This window comes from Pungitius pungitius, chromosome 2 (genome assembly GCF_949316345.1).
Source record: "Pungitius pungitius chromosome 2, fPunPun2.1, whole genome shotgun sequence".
Classification (NCBI taxonomy): domain Eukaryota; kingdom Metazoa; phylum Chordata; class Actinopteri; order Perciformes; family Gasterosteidae; genus Pungitius; species Pungitius pungitius.
The window spans coordinates 5,335,231-5,356,122 of NC_084901.1; the positions used below are offsets into that span (position 1 = coordinate 5,335,231).

The window sequence follows — 20,892 nt, forward strand, 5'->3', positions numbered from 1 at the left end:
TGGGAGCAAATTTGACAAATACCAGTACATTAACTTATCTAAGCCGTTTTATCTTTAACTTCCAGACACCAGTGTGGCCCCCATCCATCATCTCGGCTTTCTTTCTCTCCCTTCTTCTCCCTCGGGTCACCGACATTGCTGGCCTTGGGCTTTAAGACTGTGCACCTACGGGGGTGGAGAACAGGGCGGGTAGGCTGGCCCTCCGCTGCCTGGACCCGGGCAGAGAGGAGGCCGAGTGAAGGGGCAGGACCGTCTCCAGGGCCTTTGAGAGGCGCCCGGCGAACGTGTCCCTCTCGGCAGCGAGAGGCATGCAGGGGTTGGTGGTGGTGGTGGTGGTGGTGGAGGTGGTGTAGGAGGACAGGTCTGGAGGAGGGGTGGAGGGCCGCTTTGGAGGAACGGCCACGCGTGGAGGAGCGTGGGAAAAGGAGTAGGAGGAGGGAGGGACGCAAACAGACATGCTACGGCTTCGGGGACGGCGCGACGCAGGCTGTGGGCCAGGGAGGGAGGGAGGGAAGGAGGGAGGGAGGAAAGGAGGGAGGGAGGGAGGGGGCCGACATGAAAAACAAACAAAGGAATTACTACACATGGAGAATTAATTAAAAGAAGAAAAAAAAAAACAATATGTAAACACGTCGTCAATGCATCAGTGACCTTGTAGGAGGAACCAGTTTTTAAAACCACACATTTCAGACGAAACCTGAAAGTTAAACAAGATTAATGGCATAACACAAATTAATAGAAATTACCTTATGAATAAAAGGCAATAAAGACAAATGAAAACAGAACAATGACCAAAGAAACATGAAAAATAAATTAGTAATAAGTAATAATAAAATAAATGAACCCAATAGTCCTAAACAAGAAAGAATAGTTATTTGAGATATTCAATTAAGTAGGTATTTAATGTGATAAACCAGTTTGTTGGTCTACACAGAAATGACCTTTAATGATGAAATTACCCTGATGATAAAACTCCTAAATCAAGTTCAAACCATCATTCAATTAAAGAAAAAGCGAGCTGTGCTCATCAAACATCAATTGAGTGAGTGAAAATATGAAGAATTAAAATCCAGCACCTTAGGAGAAAAGTATAACAGCAGAGTTATACATTATAAATATCTAATTCTTAAAATCCAAAAATGATGAACATCACACGTCGCCACCAGAAAAAAACAATAAGCCATATCTATGGTTTTTCTTTTGAATACGATGCTTCCATCTGAGCAAAGTAAAAGATCACGGGGTTTGACTAGTTTCCAAGGAAATATACTTAACTACTAATATATATCAACACGTTTAAAGTACAAAAACTAATACAGAACACAAGAAGAAGAAAAGTAACTGAATAAACAACAACTGTGTTTATGAGGGAGCAAGAAAAAGTACAACTGGCTGATGAAATGGCGGCATTGAGGGAAAGAGATGACACCTGGTTGGCTGAAGAGACAGTCACTGAGAGTTAAAGATGAACTACAACAGAAAAGGAATGCTTATTAAGGCCTATCACGAAATCTTTGAAATGTCAGCCACTCAATGACAAAGTGAATAAAGATGAGACTGCGTAGTTAATGGGCTCGTGTCTTAAACACCGGCCGAGGCAGTCGGTCAGAGCCGCAACGCGCCCAAAGTAACACAATACTTCCCCCGTCCAACCTCCTCCTCCTCCTCCTCCTCCTCTTCAGGCCATGGGAGGTCATCCCCAAATGAAAAAATGGATTATTTCAATAAATTGCCGGCCTTGCCCACACTCAAGCGTGATTTACTACTCACTACACACTCGAAAACGCCACGCCGTGCTCACGTCACACTGACCACTCGCTATCAACGCAGGCGTCGAATCGCATTCAGAGACCCGCGCGGCGTCCCACTCGCACGTTAAAGACGCCACTCACCATCGGCTGCGGCGGCGGCGGCTGGGCGTAGCCTTGGTGCTGCTGCGGGTTAGCGGCGGGGGTGGAGGGGTAAGGGGTTTGGGGCTGGGAGGGGGAATGGGAGCAGCCGTAAGACATGGTCAGCTGGGCCAGGTGGGGGGAGTCGGAGGAGAAGACGGAGGAGCCCTGGCCGCTGTCCGGGCCTCCTTCAGCTGGGGGAGAGGGAGAGACAAGGGGAGATTTGTCGGGGGGGTCACCTCCAGTCCAACACATTCATCTCAAAAGACTGGAACAGGACCTCACAGTCAAGTCGGAATATTCCGCGTGTCCCTGTAGGAACTCGCAACCGTCTTGGCTCAATGTGGGAATGTTTTTAAAAAGAACAACGTCTCGTGGTGATCTTGAATCCCACATTACAGATGCTTCACATGATCTCTTTTATAAATAAAAACAGACTTTGCAGAATGTGCTATTTGGGGTTTCGTCTTACATGTGTGCGGGAGGCCCGTCGGCTGATAGTGAAGCTGCTGCTGCTGCTGCTGCTGTTGTTGTTGTTGTTGTTGTTGTTGTTGCTGCTCCGATTCGGCCTCCTCTGCTTCTACCTGCAGACAAACAGACAAAACGCCCGGGTCACGTCCACGGGGTCCCCACACTCAAATGCTAAATCATACGACTGGATGCACCGCATCGCTGGAACCAGGAAGATCTCCGGATACCTACTGATCGCTCCCATGTTCCGGACAAACCAAAAGTATCAAAGTGCGGATGAACTAATGATAATAATATGATCGTGAAACTAAGCCAGCTAGCTTACTGTTCTACAGACCTGTGTGTGAGACAGTTTGAGAGTCTCTTGCTGATGTTGTTGTTGTTGTTGTTGCTGCTGTTGTTGCTGCTGTTGTTGTTGTTGTTGTTGTTGTTGCTGCTGTTGTTGTTGCTGCTGCTGCTGCTGCTGCTGCTGCTGCTGCAGCAGCTGTTGCTGTTGTTCCGTTTCAAGTCTCCTCTTCTCCTGTTCTTCTCGTACCAGCTGCCTCTGTTCCCTCTTCCGCTGGATTAGGGACACGCGATCCTTGATGGCCTTGGCCATGGTCTTGTGGTCACCCTCGGCAACGTAGCCCGATTCAACCTGGGGCAGATGGGTGAAGTAAAAAAAAAAACACTTCCCTAACAAACAGGACCATTGACTGATTTACTTCCTTCATCAAACCCTGCATCTCCTTGCCATTTTTTTGCCATAGTTCTTCTCATCCAAAACCCTTCCCCTGTGTACGTACCATTTCCTGGGCCACATCTTCTGGGACATCCTTGATCAGGTCGAAGGAGAACTCGATGGCTTCGTTTTCTCTGTATTTGCCTGAAAAACCAGTCAACAAACAGCTGGTCAGGATGTTTTTCTTTGGGACAAAAACCTACAAATATGGTGTATGGTTATTAGTACCAAAGGGCTCGCAGATGTTACAGAATAAATTGTAACAACAGGATCTTTATTACATGCCTTTGAGCTTCTTGACGTCTTCTATCCTGAGCCAGAGTTTGATGCCAATCATTTCCCCATCATCCTCTTCCGCCAGTTCAACCCGGACCCCTGTTTCCTCCTGAAAGAACGCATGGTTCAACAGGGTCTTTATAGCATACCTGGAGGAACAAGAGCAAAGCTATAAGGATATGCAAGAGGGCATTAACCTCCAGCTGGTAGTTCAACAGGACATAAATGGCATTTCATTTCATTCTAAAGCGGCAGACAGGATTGTATGGGGAATGTTTGGGCAGACCTACAGCACGGTCAGACACAAAGAAACCGTGTGTGTGTGAGTGTGTGTCTCACCTCTCATCCTTGTTTGTTCGGATGCAGCCCTCTATGATTTCCTTCACCTCAGGAATGGCTACCTTGTCAAAACTGCCAGGCTTTACTCCCTGCAAACACAAGAGGAAGAGCAGTGAAGACAAGGAACCTTTTCAGAGAAAGACGAGGGGTCAGGCTCTCTCACACAGACACACACACACACACCAAGGGGGTAAATAAACATGCTGGAGATAATTGCCATGAAATCGTCTGAAATATGGACCACATTAGAAAGAGCCAAAAGACTGAACTGACACAATCCTATTAGATGCTGCTGGATTAACTTTTACTGATTAAATTAAATGTAACTTTTTCTCCAATTAAGACAGACTGACAACTTTTAATTCCCTCATAAAGCCTGATATTCTCTCTGGTATACATCATGAATAACAGTTGTCCGCGGCCAATTAGGAGTCCTCGAGGCCATTCTGATGGATGTAACTAATAAAGGGCATCAGTAGGGACTCATTCTGAAGGCACTTCTGGGCCGGACATCAAGAAAAGGCATCGCTGGAAATCCCCCGAAAGATGAAAACAGATATAACCCAACAGAAACAACCTATAAATCAATGATGCAGCACAATGCAACGCAGGAGGTTGGTGCTCGGTAATAAAACAGTCATAGTTATTATACCTTTAATAAACTAACATTGTTAGATCAAAACAGAAACAAAGTAATAAACAAAGAAAAATAATTGAGTTGAAGCTTTATCCTGAATAAGGTAGCAAATAAAAATGTTACCAATCTTTGGACAAGTTTAAGATTTATCAAAATGAAAAGTGAACTTACCTAAAAAGTAGAAAGATGCACTAGAGAGGTGATGCACTAAGGTGACCTCAGCCTTTAAACTAGCTCATCAGACAACGTTTATTTCACCCTCCTCATGCCGGCAAATGGCCACCTACTTCTGCCCTTGTCCTCCAGCTCCGTCTCCCCTTCCTACTTTCTTGGCCCGTTCCTCTCCCGCAGCCCCCAGTTCACCATTACGTAACAAACCCCCCTCTCTCCCTCCCTCCCTCCCTCCCCCGTCTCTCTCTCTACCCGTCTCTCTCGCTCACACACACACACACACACGTGTGATTCCGAGAGCCAAACAAAGTTAGGGCTAATGGAGGAAGTAATGCTATTAGGTCTGACAGCAGAAGGGAGGATGAAGGGGAGGAGGGGAGGGAGAAAGCAGTGATTCCGTTTAAACCGGGATGATTGGAGGGCAGGAATGTTCCAGGAGGGAAAGAACTGCGAAGTCGGTCAACAACGTTGTCTGTCGACTTACAGCCCGAGAAGTCAAACCTGCTGAACCCGTTCGCTCCTGAAGTGCAAACGGAACAACAGGATGGAGCGCGACAAAATGACCTTTTGGTAACCTCACCGGTTCTGGACAGACAGTTATTTTACAAACGTCTATTAGGATGTTTTCCTGTTAGTGGAACTAGCATCTCACTAGACACCATCTCACTTTCTAACCTTTAACCATCACTCATTATCCAAAGTGTTAAATACTACACTGAACACATAGCTGTGTGCGTGTTTCAAATTGGTCGTTTTGTTTTGAGAGCTGCAGTTGAAAGGTATTGGGGGGGGAGGGAGGGGGGGGGGGGGGGGGTGAACAGAGGTCTCTGACTCTGTGGGAAACGGAGGGTGGAAAGCTGCACGGATGGATCAAGCAGTGAAAGGATGAAAGGAAGCAGGTGACTGGGACACCATGGGGTTGTCACAAGGTCTCGTGTGCGCGCGTGTGTGAGACAACAACAAAAACAGACAACCCAAGTGGGTTGTTTGTCTGCTCGGACTGAATAAAACAATTCTGAGAAGAATAATGCGCTTTCGCCGTCAATTTATGAGATTGCCGCGACGAAACTAGAACTCACATACACACAAACACGGAGGCTGCGGTCACGACGATAATCAAATCCGGCCTCGTGGTTCACATTTTGGGGAGCGGGAGGAGACAAAGCCATCGGGACATATCAACGGTAATATACTGTCTGGATTTATTCTGCGCATGACTTTCTACTTTTTGAATTGAATTGAAAGATGCAGATAACATCAGACCTGACAGAAGATCGGTTCTTTTCTCCCTAGTGGAATACAACATCACAAAATCAGGCAAAAAATGCACCTCGCAAAGAAGCCAGAGATATGCCACATGTTTGAGCGTCTTTTTCTAATTTGCACTTCCTGTTGCAGCGGAAATGGAGGCACTGCAGCAGGATGGAGAGGGATGAAGAGGAAGAGAGATTTCTAGTAAGATCCTCTGGTCCATTAAGCATCACCGAGAGCCGCCACAAAGCTGAGCTCAGTCCAGTGAGGGAAGGAGGGAGACGGCTTTCATCTGGCCTGTGTGTGTGTGTGTGTTGGGGTGATAACCTCGGCAGCACTCAACTTAAAACAGCCTTTGATTGCATCTGTTGTCCACTCTGCCTGTCCCCTTTTGTCTTTCCACAGTGTTTCATGAGCCAACTGTCAATCAATTTTTTTTTTTACAAAACTAAATGTGAAAGCAAAGAGAGGTGATCTATTTATTTTTTCTTTACCACCCATGTGTCGTATTTATCGATGTTTCATTTGAAGAAGCGGGGGGCAAAAAAAACACGGCCATATGACTGGATCTCCCACAGCCAAACTATTTAATACAGGCGGTAAACAAGTATCGGTGGAGGGAGGAGGTGGAGTCGGGGGTGGGGGAGGGGGGGGGGGGGGGGGGGGGGGGATTACAGACAGAAAATAAGGGACAAACAGGGCAGCTGGATGTGAGACGTGAACGCCAACACCTCATTCACAGCCTCCCGGATGGGGACAGGCGTACTTACGCTGGTAACCCGCCTGTAGATCTGGGCGGCGTTTTGACATTCAGAGTAGGGGTACTCCGAGGTGGCCATCTCCAGCATGCACATCCCGAAGGCGTAGACGTCCACGGACTCGTCGTACTTCTCCTCGTACATCTCCGGGGCCATGAACTCCGGGGTTCCTGGTGAGAGCCACAGGGCGAAGCCGTTCAACTCTTGCACAAAAGGGTTCGGTGGAGGGGGGGGGGGGGGGGGGGGGGGGTCTGGCGTTGCCAAACTCGCCAGCGGGTTATGAGACTAAATATATCCGCAGAGCCGTGAGGTTTAAACAAACAAAAGCAACACAAAAAAACCCCCACTTTGGCTTAGTCAGTCATGAGTAACACGCACGAAAATGATTTGCAGTGAGCAGAGAACAAAATACCCAGAAGCACAGCTGGAATTTGTGAATTACAATCTCACTTACTCGTGCATTCATGCATGTGTGTGTGTGTGTGTGTGTGTGTTTGCGGGAAGCTGCTAGTGTCCAAATACTTGAGGTCTTTCTAATTACTAAGAAGCAGCTGTGAGATTTACAACGCGGATCATTCTCGCCTCAAGTGCATTTCGACTCTGCACAACAATGGCACTTGTGGGCGAACACCAGAATATCTGCGTTTAACAACCGAGTGGCCGCCAGGCTGTTATAACGGAGCCCTGTGTGTGTGTGTGTGTGTGTGTGTGTGTGTGTGCAGTATGTAAGCAGTCACATCTCCAGACAGCTTAATCCTGGCATAGAAGCAGACCGACTGGTGAGTATTTCACATTTCAAGTACCTGCGGCTTGCTTGTAAACCCAGACATTTCAGCAAGCGGCACGATTCATCTACATCCCATGTCTGACCAAAGAGCGGCAGGGACATTTTACGTGATAACTCGCCACCTCTCAAGTGGACTCGTCGTACTGGGACACACGTTGACACATTGTGACGCACAACTTGGGTTGTCTAAATTCATAACATCATGAAGATAATAATTCTAGCGTCTCTCCATTAGCAATGAAAATCTGTACTATCACTATGTTATCATTCACACTATTCATCTGACATGCTATGTATTGATGTACATGGTGGGAGATATTCGGGAGGTGGCTTTTTCCTACCTATGACGCTCTTGGCGAAGGAAGCCCTCTTCAGCGTGGCCAAGCCCAGGTCCCCGATCTTCACCGAGCCCGTGGGCCCCGTGATGAAGATGTTGTCGCATTTCAGGTCCCTGTGGATGATGGGCGGCGCCCGGGTGTGCAGGAAGTGAAGGCCTTTGAGGATCTGCCGGCACCACGAGCGCAGCACCTTGATCTTCATCACCTTGAAGCGCTTCAGGTAGCTGCCGGGGACGGAGAGAGGAGGCGCGTCACTCAACCAACGCCTCGCCAGAGACGAAGCGGACACAAACACGGCGCCGTAACAGGGTTCAGGTGTCGCTGGATCGAGCCGCCCCACAATGCATCTCTTCTCGGTTTGTGTTTGTAATATATTCCACCTCGAAAACAGAGACGCCGGGAATACTCACACAAACAGTAACACAGAAAAGCTTCCATCTGTACGGTTAGAGTCTGACGTCACACGCAAAACAAAGAACTACTGACAGAGGGACGAATCGAGGTAAAGAGGTGTAAACAGACGTTTTGTTTTGAAAAAAGCTCCATTCAACAAAATAACTTGCTAGTCAAGTTGAATAGCCCAAATGTTTGCCCTTTAGAAAGACAACCATGCTGTACACGAGCAGGCATTCGGCTATTCAAACCATTTACTCGTTTTAACACCATGCAAAGCAAAAGTAACCCAATGCGTCGTGTAAACGTCACATTCTTAGCAGCAGCCATCAGGAGACACTCTTTCGTTGTGTCTCTGGGTACGAGCTTCCATTCGAGAGTCTGGAGCGTGTCCTGACGTTCACTGGGGTTGGGGGGGGGGGACACACACACCCTTTGGCAGGTGGCTAGCCATCACAGAGCTCACACACACACACACACACACACACACGTGTGTGATTTTGGAGCTTCTTGTAGTGGGTGGAGAGTGGAGGGAACCTCGCATGGAGACCAACGCAGGAGTTTCTCATCCTCTTTCAATCAAAAGTTAACGGGTTGAATTCCAAGCAAAGGGTTTTCCAATGTATCAGGGACGCGTCAAGTACCAGGAAGTACCGAGGACAGGCAGGGTTAGTCGTCCTCTGATAATCTAGACCGGGGACACTCAATTGGCCTTGCCTGGGGGGGGGGGGCACAAACAAGAGCCTCTGCTTGCTATGTGCTAACTCCACCGCATAACAGGAGGCAGAACAATTGGATTTGAGCTAATTGTTTTTATTTGTTGAAGCACTTCGGGCTCCAAGTCATCTCCTCCTTAATCTGTTTACCTCATTTAACTCAATGTCCAAGTTTTTCTTTTTCAACTCAGCTGCTTGAACCGACTGAACCGAGGTCCAAACGAGTCCTTGCGTTTGAAGTTCTATTTTAAACTCTTCAAACCTGCTTTTTCCTCAGTCTCTCTGGAAGAGGAGCGAGCAACACACCCTGCACAACGGAGCAGGCGGCCTGGTGTCTGCTGTTGGCCTCGCTGCACCTTCCCACCAGGTACAGGTAGGTGTGAGCGGCAGCATTATTCAACCTCAGCCCGTTTCATATCAGCGTGTGACCACACGAGGGCTGCAACCAACTACTCAGGCAAATAAAGAAATGGCCACCACAATTTCACGACTGGAAACCCACCGGGTTTGAATTTATCGCCACGGAGACAAAACAAAGGGGTAAATGACAAACAGGACCCAGAGAACAAATGATGACTCTAAGCCCGCACCATTGGTCTGCGTCTTAAGAGGTCACAAATAGGAATATGAACTCTTTTTCGTGAACATATTTTGCAAATGCACATGTGCACATCTTGAGCGTCAACACATAAAACTTTCAAAGCCTTCGTTATTTCATCTCCTCACTCTTAAGAATCAGCTGCCTGGTCTCCTCTTCCTCGGTCGGTACCTCACCTCTCTCCTGAATATGCGTAGATGCATCTTTGCACTGGGAGAGATATGCAGCTATGCATAGATATGGGCCATGTGAACGGTACATACGGTACTGGTGCTCGCATAAACAGATAAGCATTGAGGCGCGAGCATGATCACACACACACACAGAGATACACATATTGTAGATAAGGGGCATTTAACACCCCGAACCCGAGCCGGTCAGTATTTCCATTCTCACCCTCTCCCTCCGTTCCTATCAACCCTCCCTCTCACCATGTCTCCTTCTCTTTCCACCACGCGCACACACACACACACACACACACACACACACACACACACACACACACACACACACACACACACACACACACACACACACACACACACACACACACACACACACACACACACACACACACACACACACACACACACACACACACACACACACAGTTCCTCTCCTTTCTGAGTCTTCATTTGGATGGCAGCCAGATCCCGGGGCAGCCTCGACCCTGTTCATACGCGGGCTCCTCTCGTGATTCGCTCACATTTTATAGACCAAACAGTACGATAAGGAGATACATCACGAATAGTCTGGTGTATCCTTCATGTGGGTTATACTTAAAGGGAAAAGTAGAGTACGAAGTAGAGTGCTAGGGGATTCAACTATACGTTTGTTTTCTTATCAAGCAATGCAGAATTCTCCCACTCGTTTGGACGTACTTGCCCTACTTAACATTGTTTTTGCCTTGCGGTGACTCATTTTGTTCAAGGCCTCATCTGAATATCGAAATGATCAAAAAAACGATTTTATTTATCTTATATCAACTGCGGCTTATCTGAAAAGTTAACACGCATATCTTTGGATGAACCGTTATGAGTGGAATGGACAGCGTCTCTTCTCATTAAAGTAACGACCCTTTTGCCGGCTTCCAGTGGAGGGTGCTACTGTCCTTGTTGCTGCGGGACTAACTCTGTCCCTCTGTGGTCACGGGGGGGGTCCATCAGCCCGTCGCTCTGCACAGCCGCCCTTTACACCTTCTGGTTAGCGACGAGACCACTTATGAGTTCATCTGCCTCTGACAGACTGTCTCACTTTTGCACTTTTGGACTTTCTTTCTCCCTCTTTCTATGATTCAGTCTTGTCATCTATCCATGTCTCCCCCTGTCTGTCTGTGTCTGCCCCCCCCCCTACAACCACACGCCCCGTTCGGTCCCTCCCTCTCTCCATCAGGAATGGGAGGAATCTGCAGCAGAAGCAGCAGCTGGCAGGTGGGCTGATGTCCCACGATGCACTGCGTGGGGCACGCCGTCCGCCACGCGCTTCGCATTTAGCCTTTTATTGTGTCATGTAGGGCGGGGGGGGGGGGGGGGGGGGGTGGCCTCAACAATCGCATTCACAGACACACATCTATTCTGTACGGCGGAGAGAGCGGCATGCGGGCACGGACAATGACAGACGCGAGTGCGTCAATACTCAGCGCGCGGGGGGGGCGGGGGGGGGGGGGGGGGGGGGCAATATAAAGCTTGCCACACACACACATCCAGAGAGAAGAGTCACCCTGTGATTCCTGAGCTTTCCCAACTTATTGTGTCCCCACATGCATCGCCAGGCATTCGGCCTGTCACTGATACGCTGTAAACAACAGACGCATTCTGCACTGGACATGTGATGAGTCACACACGCTGGCTGACCCGCCAACAGCTGCTCCCAGCACCGAGGGCCCGGCTGGGAGGCCACGTGCCGACAAACACCACAGGCTGTTTAAAGTGGAAAATAAGAAAGGGGGAGGGAACGTGGTTGTGTGTGTGTGTGTGTAATTTCTACAGTAAAAAATAAATAAAAAAGGATCAATTCTAATGGTCTTCAGAAGCAAAATGAAAAAGAGGCATCCGTGCATGTGTTCGTGTCTATTCCTTTCAAATTGGTGTCTCACAATACACAACGTGAACCGTGGTTTCCGTGCCAATGAGTTACCGCTACGGCGGCTTTTCTCCCGAATGATTTCATCTCTCGCAAACTCACGTTTTAAGGGTGCCAGACGTCATGAGCTCCGTGACCAGAACGATACATTTCTTTCCTTTGCAGGGTCCCTCCCAGGAGTCGTAGAAGCGGACGATGTTGGGATGCTGGAGACCCTTCAGCATCCCGGCCTCCTCCTTGAAGCGCTGGCGCTCTGACTTGGTCAGCTTGCGATCCTAAAAATAAAAAAAACACGTGATCAACGGAGGGCGAAGTAAACAAATAATGTAGAGAAGAGGAAAGCAGAGGAGGCGTCTAGTTAGTAGTAAATATTTAATCATAAAGCGAGTTCAAGATACTTTTGATTTCTCACAAGGCTTCAAACCACAAATTTCCACCACACTTACAACATATCAAACACTGAGACACCAGCTCAACCTGCTGCCTAGAATCCAAAATCTCACTCATTGCGCTTTATTTACTCTCCGCCGTTTTGTGTGAGTCCGGTTCCATCCATCATAGACCAAGAAAAACAGTCCACATTCACATCTGACACGGCAGCAACCAGGGAATTAGCATCTTTGCTTAACTTGACGTCCCGTTCATACATCAGCGTGTATAAGGTAAACCGTGTCTAACCAACGTTGACACATTCAGCACGTCGCGTCCCCAAAAATAAAACTAAATCAGTGCTGCCAGCTCACAACGATATAATAAGGTCCAAAACCTCAATACTCAAAAGGTTTTAAGCCAAAATATGGTTTTCAACTTCCTGTGTGGCTCTGAAGCATCAAAGCACTCGTTCAAAAGCATTCACCTGTAGTTACAACTCGGTTCCATTGCGTGTGGGATGAAAATGAAAGATGTTCCAATTAACCTTGAACAAAGATATATTTGTTTCACTAATGACACTCAGCAGAAGGCTGGATGATGCCGGCGACCCTTTTAGAGGATGAACGAACAGAAAAGTGAACAGACGGATTATCACCACGGCAACCAGTTTTAAATAGAGGTTTAACTTGCCTGTTTTTTTGTCTTCCATTCAATAAATGAACAATATTCTGTCATTCTACCGTTAGAATGTTGTGAGTCTATGCTTCTTTTTTTTCACCACGTCATATTGTTTGCTTGGAGAAGTTAATCTGGCATAATTATCCTATTTTTTTTTTTAAAGCATCGATTGCATTAGTGGGAACCATCCGAGCCGAATCAAAAAGCTCGGCATCAATCAATCACAGCGTTTAAAGCGACAGCGCCACCAAATCTCACAATGCCGGGATGTCCAGAGGCGGTGATATTGAGCGGTTATTATGGAGACAATCAATACTCGGCACACAACGCAATCAACCATTCAGCAGGTTCTGCCTGCTCACGTCTTTTTCATGCGGTAAAGCTTTTAGAAAACCTTGTGAGCTGCTCCAGAGATTAGGACAATCTCTGAGGTGAGGATCTCATTGTATAACGCGGGGCCCCATTTATATCACATGACTCACTCTCACACACACACACACACACACACGCACACATATATGAAATGAAAGATGAGAGAAAAAGAAAAAGAGAAAGGTCTGGAAGCCTCAGTGTGTTTTAAGTGCATTAACGTGTGTATCTGTGTGTGTGTGTGTACATGTGCGTGTGTGTGTGTCAGGGCCCATAACAGCTTATCCTTTCATCCCGCAGCAACCACTTCCCTGATGATGGCCCATTAGCAACTGACACACACAAACACCCAGTGTGTGCGCTGACCAAACTGCGCTCCCACACTCTTCACGGGCGGTCACATGACGTAGCTGTTGGTCACCTGACTGACGGGAAGCCGCCGTCGATCCGTTTCTCAGCAGCACTTAAGAAAAGACCCCGACCACCAGGATCACTGTGAAGACTCGTCCCTCGGGGGGCACCGGAAGACTCAAATAGCAAATAAAGTCTCTCTCTCAGCGAAGTCTAAGGGGGCTCCCTAATCCATTATTAATGTTTCCTTCTTCATTGGAGTGGATCAATGGGTATGCAGCCATACAGTAGAGGAGGAGTAGGAGGCTGTGAATGCACAACTCAAAGAAACCTGTTATGAGCTATTGGGGTATTTGAGGAATCCATTTGATCCGCAGCGCATGAGTCTTTTCCGTCGATCCGTTTGTTTTTCCTTCCCCGTGCGTCCCGTCCTTTCTGCTCCAGAGCTTGAAAAACATCATGAGACTTTTGTTTGTCCGACTCAAACACACCCTCTCCGCCCCGGAGCCTCTCTGGCGCACGCGGGGACGGGACGAACCGGGGGCCCGCGTCGTCAGGTACGGCCCGTTCTCTCTTCCCCCCCCCCCCCCCCCCGGTGTGCTTTCTCACGGGAAGTTGTCCAGAGGGGCCCGAGCGTCTCCCGGGGCAACAGCGGGAGGTCTAAACATAGCGGGAATGATTTGTTTGATCGCCTCTGTCCGTTTCCTTTTTGCGCGGCGGCCATTCGTGCTTTCATGAGAAAAGCAAATAGCAAGGGAGGAGCAAGAAAAACAGAAGCTGTTTTGACAACCACTCGGTTCTTTGTAATGTCTGAGCAGGTTTTTCGACTGGGGCAAGAGAGGAGTGTACGATGGTGCCAATCTAACCTCATTTCAAATCCAAGGCAGCTCCGGACATCGTGATCCAACTTGGAAGATCGCATCAAATGGTTCTGCACAGCGGCCATTGTTTTGGCGCCAAAGGCAAACACAGCGAAGTCCGACAAATGTGAGATGATTAACTACTCCAGTTGCTTCCTACAATTCATTCTTAATTATCTTCATCCATGTAACGGGCCATTCTCCTGATTTTCCTCATTTAGAAATGTGCGCCATTTACCCTTGGAAAAGATTTGCTGTTAAAAACAAGCGGTTAAAGCAAATCAACGAATTGATGAAGCATTTGGAGATGATTTGCTTCTAAAGCAGATGATGAAGACGAGACAGACCCCCGTCCGAAGACTGCAAGCTGCACTCCCAGGCAAAACCTTTTAAATGAATGATGCAATTATGAGTATTTTTTAAGACGAGCTGCACATGCACTGCCGAAAAGATACATCCCCCCCCCGAAATTGTTAACAGACAGCCACCAACTCTGGTTAGTTGCCATAATCATAAAACTTAACTGAACTAAAAACTTCTCAGCACAGCCCCTCCAGAATGTGCTGCTGACCCACTTGTACGATCCTCTGATTAACCTTCTGAGTCCTGACCTAAATTTGGAGGAATGCCGATCTGCAGCTTGAGAGCGGAAAAAAAAACGGGACCTGTAAAATCTTTATTGCGTCGGTTGAGTGAATGACCCGATTTGTTTCTCTATGCAGTAAAGAACCTACAGTGGCAGTGGGCACATTTAGGGGTGGAGTGTGTGCATGCTTATATATATACATATATATATGAAAAAGGTCCACTGTGTTCCATGTAGCCAAAAGCGCCTCTCAGACCCCCCACACTCTGGAAATACTCTCCCGCAAAGAACCTCAAACCCCCTGCAGAACTCATAAAAATGTGCATGTGCAAAAAAAAAAAAAAAAAACATGTACATGTACATGTTTCAGTTGCACACAAAAACCAAAAACTCTTCAAGACCTTCACCACAGCTTGTTATGGTTAGCCAGCACATGAGGAAGGGAGGGAGGGGAGAGAGAGAGAGAGAGAGAGAGAGAGAGAGACACAGGCAGAGCATCTGTTCTGAATGAGAATGATTGAAAAGAGGATGAATAAGTTCCAGCTAAAGTCAGAGGGGCGGGTCGGGGTTGGGGGGGGGGAATTGGAGACTGATCTCATCCTTTGTGTGGACATGTCAGCCAAATGAAGGAAACCAATATGCGAATTTGCTCGCACCCTCGTCTCCTACACGTGATCTCCTGCTCCCTTTCTCTCCCCTCTCGTTTACCTTTACCTCGCTTTTTGTCTCTCCATCAACCCCCCACCCTCCCCCCTTACTTGGGTGGTTTTTAGTTTCCTCATCAATCACCTCTACATATTTCACTAATCAGGGCCATGTGTGTGTTGTAATCTGATCTACCTGAAAATCGGTTGTTTCTGTTGAAAATGCTTTGGTTTTCTCCTCTCCGGGTATGTTAGTTATACAATTTAGTTTGCTTCAGAGTGCATGAAAGAACTGCATGTGACCAGGTATCCATCTTCCGTAGGGGCGGGGTGTCAAATTGATCGCTTCTCTTCTTTGTCCGACGTGAGCGGGCGGGACAAACGAAGCCATTCATCACGATGGCTTCGATAACAAACCCTGACGTGGGGGCGCTGTGGACCCGTGTTCGTTAACAATAGGTGCCATCTCAGCCCGCCGCTTACTGTGCACCCTATTGTCCCATCTGCCCGTGATCCGGCTGTGCAACACACACACACACACACACACACACACACAGCAGTCATTGCTCTCTGCTGTGCTGGTCACACCTCATCTCCTCGCCAATCTTCCTTTTTTCGCTCCTCTTTTCTCCTTCCCTAACGGTTGTTACTCCTTTCTTTTCTCAGAGGAACCCCCCCCCCTCCCTCACACACACAGACACACATAAAAAATACAAACAGGACGCATTTCAAAAGCCTGCCCTCTCGCCCTCATCACGCCCTCCTGCTCAGCCACTTGAGCCGGTCGCGTCGATCCGCGGATGACGAAAGGAAGTCGGTGCAAAGTAATCCCGGATACCCGGAGTAATCCCAAATACGGAGCTAATGATTAAAAGCGGGGACATGCCAGGCTTCAATGGTTCTTAATTAAAACACATCTGTGTACTCGTGTCTAAACCGATGCAAATCCTCAATCAGCTGAGCCAAACTGTTTAGAACCCGTTAATAAAAGCGCTTTTCATTGGCGGTTGACTGAAATGATTTAAGCAACCAACAATGCCCCTCTTTGTGGCGCAAACAGGAAACAAAGGTCTAATAAAGTTATGTGTAGCAAGCAAGAATACGAGGTTTTGACGGTCGAGGGGTTGCCACCGAATGTGTCACATTAAAAGGATATTATTTGCTTCAGCGTTGTTCTGACATGAGTATTACAGGAAGCTAATCAGCAGTAATGGGCTGAGAGGGGTCTGAGTGGAATGGTTTTTGTAACAGAAAGAGAAAAATAGAAGCTTGGAATATTACAAAAAAAACACTAACATATTAATTAAAAAGGTTTATCAGGTGAGAATAAGGAAGAAAAACCGCAGGCTAGAGAAATATCTGTTTTAAATGAAACGTGTATTCTAAATGCCTCAACAAAGCAGCATCTACATCGATGGATCGGTCAGTAAAATGCTCTCTGAAGCGTAACAAAGATCAATTTGAAACAGGCCATAAATCAGCACTCCTGCCGGTCCCGAGGGTCCCCAAAATGTCCCCCCCAGTGCTGACGTAAGCTTATGTGCCATGTCCGTAGGTCAAGTGTGAATACAGCAATTGTATTTCTATATGTGGTAAACATCAGTGTTTACATGCTTTCACTAGTGTGTGTGTATACGATGGAAGGGGGGAGGGGGGGGGGGGGGGGGAATCAATGATAAAGAGAAAAGCCCACTAGAACAGCAACAGATGTCTCCGGCTTCATTAATGGGAAACATGGCACATGTGCCTGTCACTACGTCTCCACGGGGTGTAAAGGACATCTTCAAAGCAGGGACGTCCCGACACTGCTGCAGTAGCTGGTGATCTGATGCTGGAGAGAGACGGCAACCGGGTGGGGGGGGGACCCAGATAAAACGATTACATAATATCGGAGGACTATCCCTTTACAGTCCATTAAATCGGGGCCTGCGCCGTAAACGCCCAGGCTGAACTTCTACGGTTTCGCTCCGGGGTTCGTCAACAGCCGTCGGCATCCAATCCAATAGCAGCACTCCGTGTCCCCGGTGCACCGCGGCGGATCACATGGCCGCCCGACTGACGCTATCAGCCGGTTTAAGATAGTAGTCAAGAGCCGACGAGGGAGGGCCGGGGGGGGACAAAGGGGAACGGTTTTGAAAAGGGTGTGAAGTTCGCTCACCTCAGATTTACAGAGTGAGAAGGAGAGAAGGCTCAATGGATCAAAGACATGAGCATGTGACGGAGATACAAGTTTGTTGTATCGTGGCTGTACAATGAGTACCGGCAGATATTTTAGATATCTCACGTCGAAGTTTTCCCAACGGCCCCTAGTGACCAGTGGCTTCGATGAGTTGAGCCCCTTTATGTCGGCAAGTTGCCATTGTGCAAGGGCATGCGGCTCAAGGAAAACACACAATTGGTGGAAATACACGAGGGCAAAATTGCACCGAAGAAATAATTTTGCCCCCGAGATCACTAGGAGAAAATGCCCCTATAATGTCCTCTAATAATAAACGTTCTTAAAGAAGAAAAACAGAGGGCTTCTTGAGTGGCGGAGAGCAAATCCAGCCAAAATGGCCCCAATTTCTTATTAAATGCCCCTGGTTTTCAGTCAAATAATATTTAAATGTCATACTGATAGGATATGCAGAGGAAGGATATGCAGAGGAACATAGTATCGTTTAAAAAAAAGAACAGAAGTAAGTGAAAGCATACAAACAAAATATCAAAGTGGTCAACTTTTACGCTCCGTCGTCCTGCCAACCACTTCAGAGAGAGCAGCCAACCGTGTGTGTGTTTACATGTGTTGCTTTGGCACAAACACTGTCAACCTGTCAACACACACACAAGTCGAAACCCACGCGTCCTGAACAATAAACATAGGAGGGGGGGGGGGGGGGTGATCAGCAAGAGTGAATTGAGATGAGACTGAACAAAATTCAGTCTCATCTAAATTGATTTTAACAGAGGGAGAGAAATAAAAGTCTGCAGAACGAGTTAAAACATCAGACGTTCAAGTCCACAATCCTCCGTATCCTGCCGCCCCCGCCGCCGCTCCCGCGTGTCCCGTCCCTGCGCTCCGGCGGCCTACGTTTCCTCTGCAGCCCGGTTAGCGTGGGACGAGAGAGAGGAGACGATTCGGGGGGGCACCAAGTTAAAACAGATGCCGGCTACCGAGACGGCCTATGCGCTACGAAACTGAAGAATCCGAGACAACTGGACGTGTTCCAGCCAATGTATAGCAGCTACGTGTGTGTGTGTGTGTGTGTGTGTGTGTGTGTGTGTGTGTGTGTGTGACAAGCGACGGTGGTTTTGTTACATGCAGGTTTTGGGGTTATTCGTTCCAGATGAGAGTCAGTTACTGCCCGAGCCGGCACCGCTACAAGACACTAGCCTAGTTGTTTTTTTTGGGGGCTTATTTCTTCTTTCCCCCCCTCTGTGTTTCTTTGTTGCTTGAAGCGAACACATCCAAACGAAAATATATGCTAACATCTGTTGATGAGGCAACATTTCATTAGCCAAGTTTCCTTGCTTAGACACGAGGAGACAATAGATGCACGAGTGGGTCCATGCCGATGCGCACACATGGCCGACAAACAAGGGAGGAAAGCGGAGGTGACGCGCGAGAGAGCCGGAGCGACAACGGAAGAGGGGTTACGGGAAGAGGAAATGGGCATGATTGTCCTCTGAAGTCATCCCTGTTGGGAGGACACACAATGCAGAAATGTTCCACACTCGGGGGTCTCACGGCGCCGGGTTTCTTTTCCAACGGAGACATCAAAACGGGAGATTTCAGGGGAACCAGGCGAGAAGCGGCGGGCCAAAGGAGGCACGGGTCGATCGCAACGACAGTTTCCCTGACAGCTGGAGCCGACAATGTGCAAACTGTGGCACACTTAGACTGAGGAGAGGAGAGAGGATGAGGGAGGCAGAAATGGGGTCGGATTATGTGACACTATGCTGCAATAACTGTTTGAACATCATGCGCACACACACACACACACACACACGGTGTAGGGTTACTGCGGAGGTGCCTCTCTGTCTCAGTAATGCTTCTCTGAGAGACAGAATTGTCAATGTCACAAGGACTGAGTCAGTCTGAACCAGAAACACACGGCCTTTGTTGAGGAAAAAGCCCACATGTTTCAACCAGGAGAGAGCGTGATGCTGCTGGATGACGACCCAGGTATCCCAGTTAAAAGAAGAGCGTCTCTGTGAACGGGAATTTGATCACACATGTGATCCTGATATGGGACGAGGGGGATAAAAAGTAAGGGTGGTACTGGGAAATGAGAAGCTGTAAAGGAAGGAAGGGTCCTGGGAGTGAAAGAGTGAGCGAAACGAAGTAAAGGTGTTGGAGGACGGGAGTCGATCAGAAGGAACAACGGGAGGCAAGTAGGGCAGCGCAGATGTCATTGGATGATCGGGAAAAAGAGAAAGAGCTGAAAATGTGAGTGGGGGCATAGATTATTTGAGGAGGAGAGGGGGAGGGAGGGGGGGGGGGGGGGGGGGGGGGGGTGAGGGAGGCAGACCAGATAATGAGCTGTCACATTTAGACAAAAGCCAAATTGTATGATTTCATAATGAGCTTCATTCTCAGTAAGTGTAATGATGACAACGAGGGCCACACTAAGTAGCCCACGCCACCAATTCTCACACACACACACACACACACACACCACACACACACACACACACACACACACACACACCAAGAGAACTATTACACCAAGATAACCACAAGGCCCAATTAAAAGTCTTTAAGAAGACATTTTTATAAAAGAAGACCATTCATTCAGGAAGTGACAGCAATAATTGGTTGTTCTTCAGGGGGAAATTGGTTTGTTCTTTTGAGTTTATCATGTACAGTAACTGCTTTAGTATGGTGGCTTCTTAAAAAGGCCTATAATTTAAGAAAGTTTGAGCATTAATTAGTCCCCGTGAAAACTTCTACATCAAAAGTTACCTCAACGGAAACATTTCTGCGGCTGCTTTTCTCCTTTTTTGGGTCTGACCGGGAGGACGAGTAGGGGGGCCGGGGGGGGGGGGGGGGGGGGGGGTGGGGGGGGGCAGGGGGACATTTCTATCCCAGCAGCTTTGCTTCAGCGTAATGGCCGACATATTTTCTTATTAGCACTTTCACAGTAACATACAGCATGAAAAGGAGACCTGTAATTATCCCACAGTACACCTGGCTGCAATTACCTTTACAAGGTCGCGTGTGCTCCTTTCAGTGTAGCATAGGGATCCACGTGCGCGCACACACACACACACACACACATACGAAAAAGTCTTTCGTTGGAGACAACGGCGCTCCGTCGAGCGTCCACAGTGTAACTTCTGAGGCTCGGTGTAAAACAACCGGCAAAAACAGGGGGGGGGGGGGGGGGGGGGTGACAGTGAACGAGACGCTTTTCTTTTTTGTCCGCCCCGCTCGTAGCGCAGAGCAGCGCGGACTCTCTCAGACCCGATGTTGTTTATGCAAGAAAGAGCTGTTGACAAGTTGCGTAACTGCATTGAGGAATCGCATCGGATCCCCGTAGTCCCCAACAGAGGATTATTTTCATTAGCGTTTAGTGATCATTTGTGTCGGTAACGCGTCCGAAGATAGGCAGACTAAATCTTG

The 20,892-nt window shown here is 48.0% G+C and overlaps 1 protein-coding gene across 11 annotated transcripts in view; it reads right to left on the bottom strand.

Annotated features, from left to right (window-relative positions):
• wnk1b (WNK lysine deficient protein kinase 1b) overlaps positions 1-20,892 on the bottom strand; it is a 59,871-nt gene that overhangs the window by 22,291 nt on the left and 16,688 nt on the right. For 9 of the 11 annotated variants that reach the window (XM_037462650.2, XM_037462655.2, XM_037462652.2 and 6 more), the window contains exons 3-12: positions 11,530-11,702; positions 7,642-7,862; positions 6,526-6,683; positions 3,697-3,785; positions 3,367-3,506; positions 3,146-3,225; positions 2,698-2,997; positions 2,362-2,473; positions 1,893-2,083; positions 170-487 (exon numbers count right to left, since the gene is read on the bottom strand). In XM_037462650.2, coding sequence (XP_037318547.2) covers positions 170-487; positions 1,893-2,083; positions 2,362-2,473; positions 2,698-2,997; positions 3,146-3,225; positions 3,367-3,506; positions 3,697-3,785; positions 6,526-6,683; positions 7,642-7,862; positions 11,530-11,702 — 1,782 coding nt within the window. The remainder of the gene's footprint in view (positions 1-169; positions 488-1,892; positions 2,084-2,361; positions 2,474-2,697; positions 2,998-3,145; positions 3,226-3,366; positions 3,507-3,696; positions 3,786-6,525; positions 6,684-7,641; positions 7,863-11,529; positions 11,703-20,892) is intronic. The other 2 variants (XM_037462653.2, XM_037462659.2) reach the window with 1 other exon arrangement.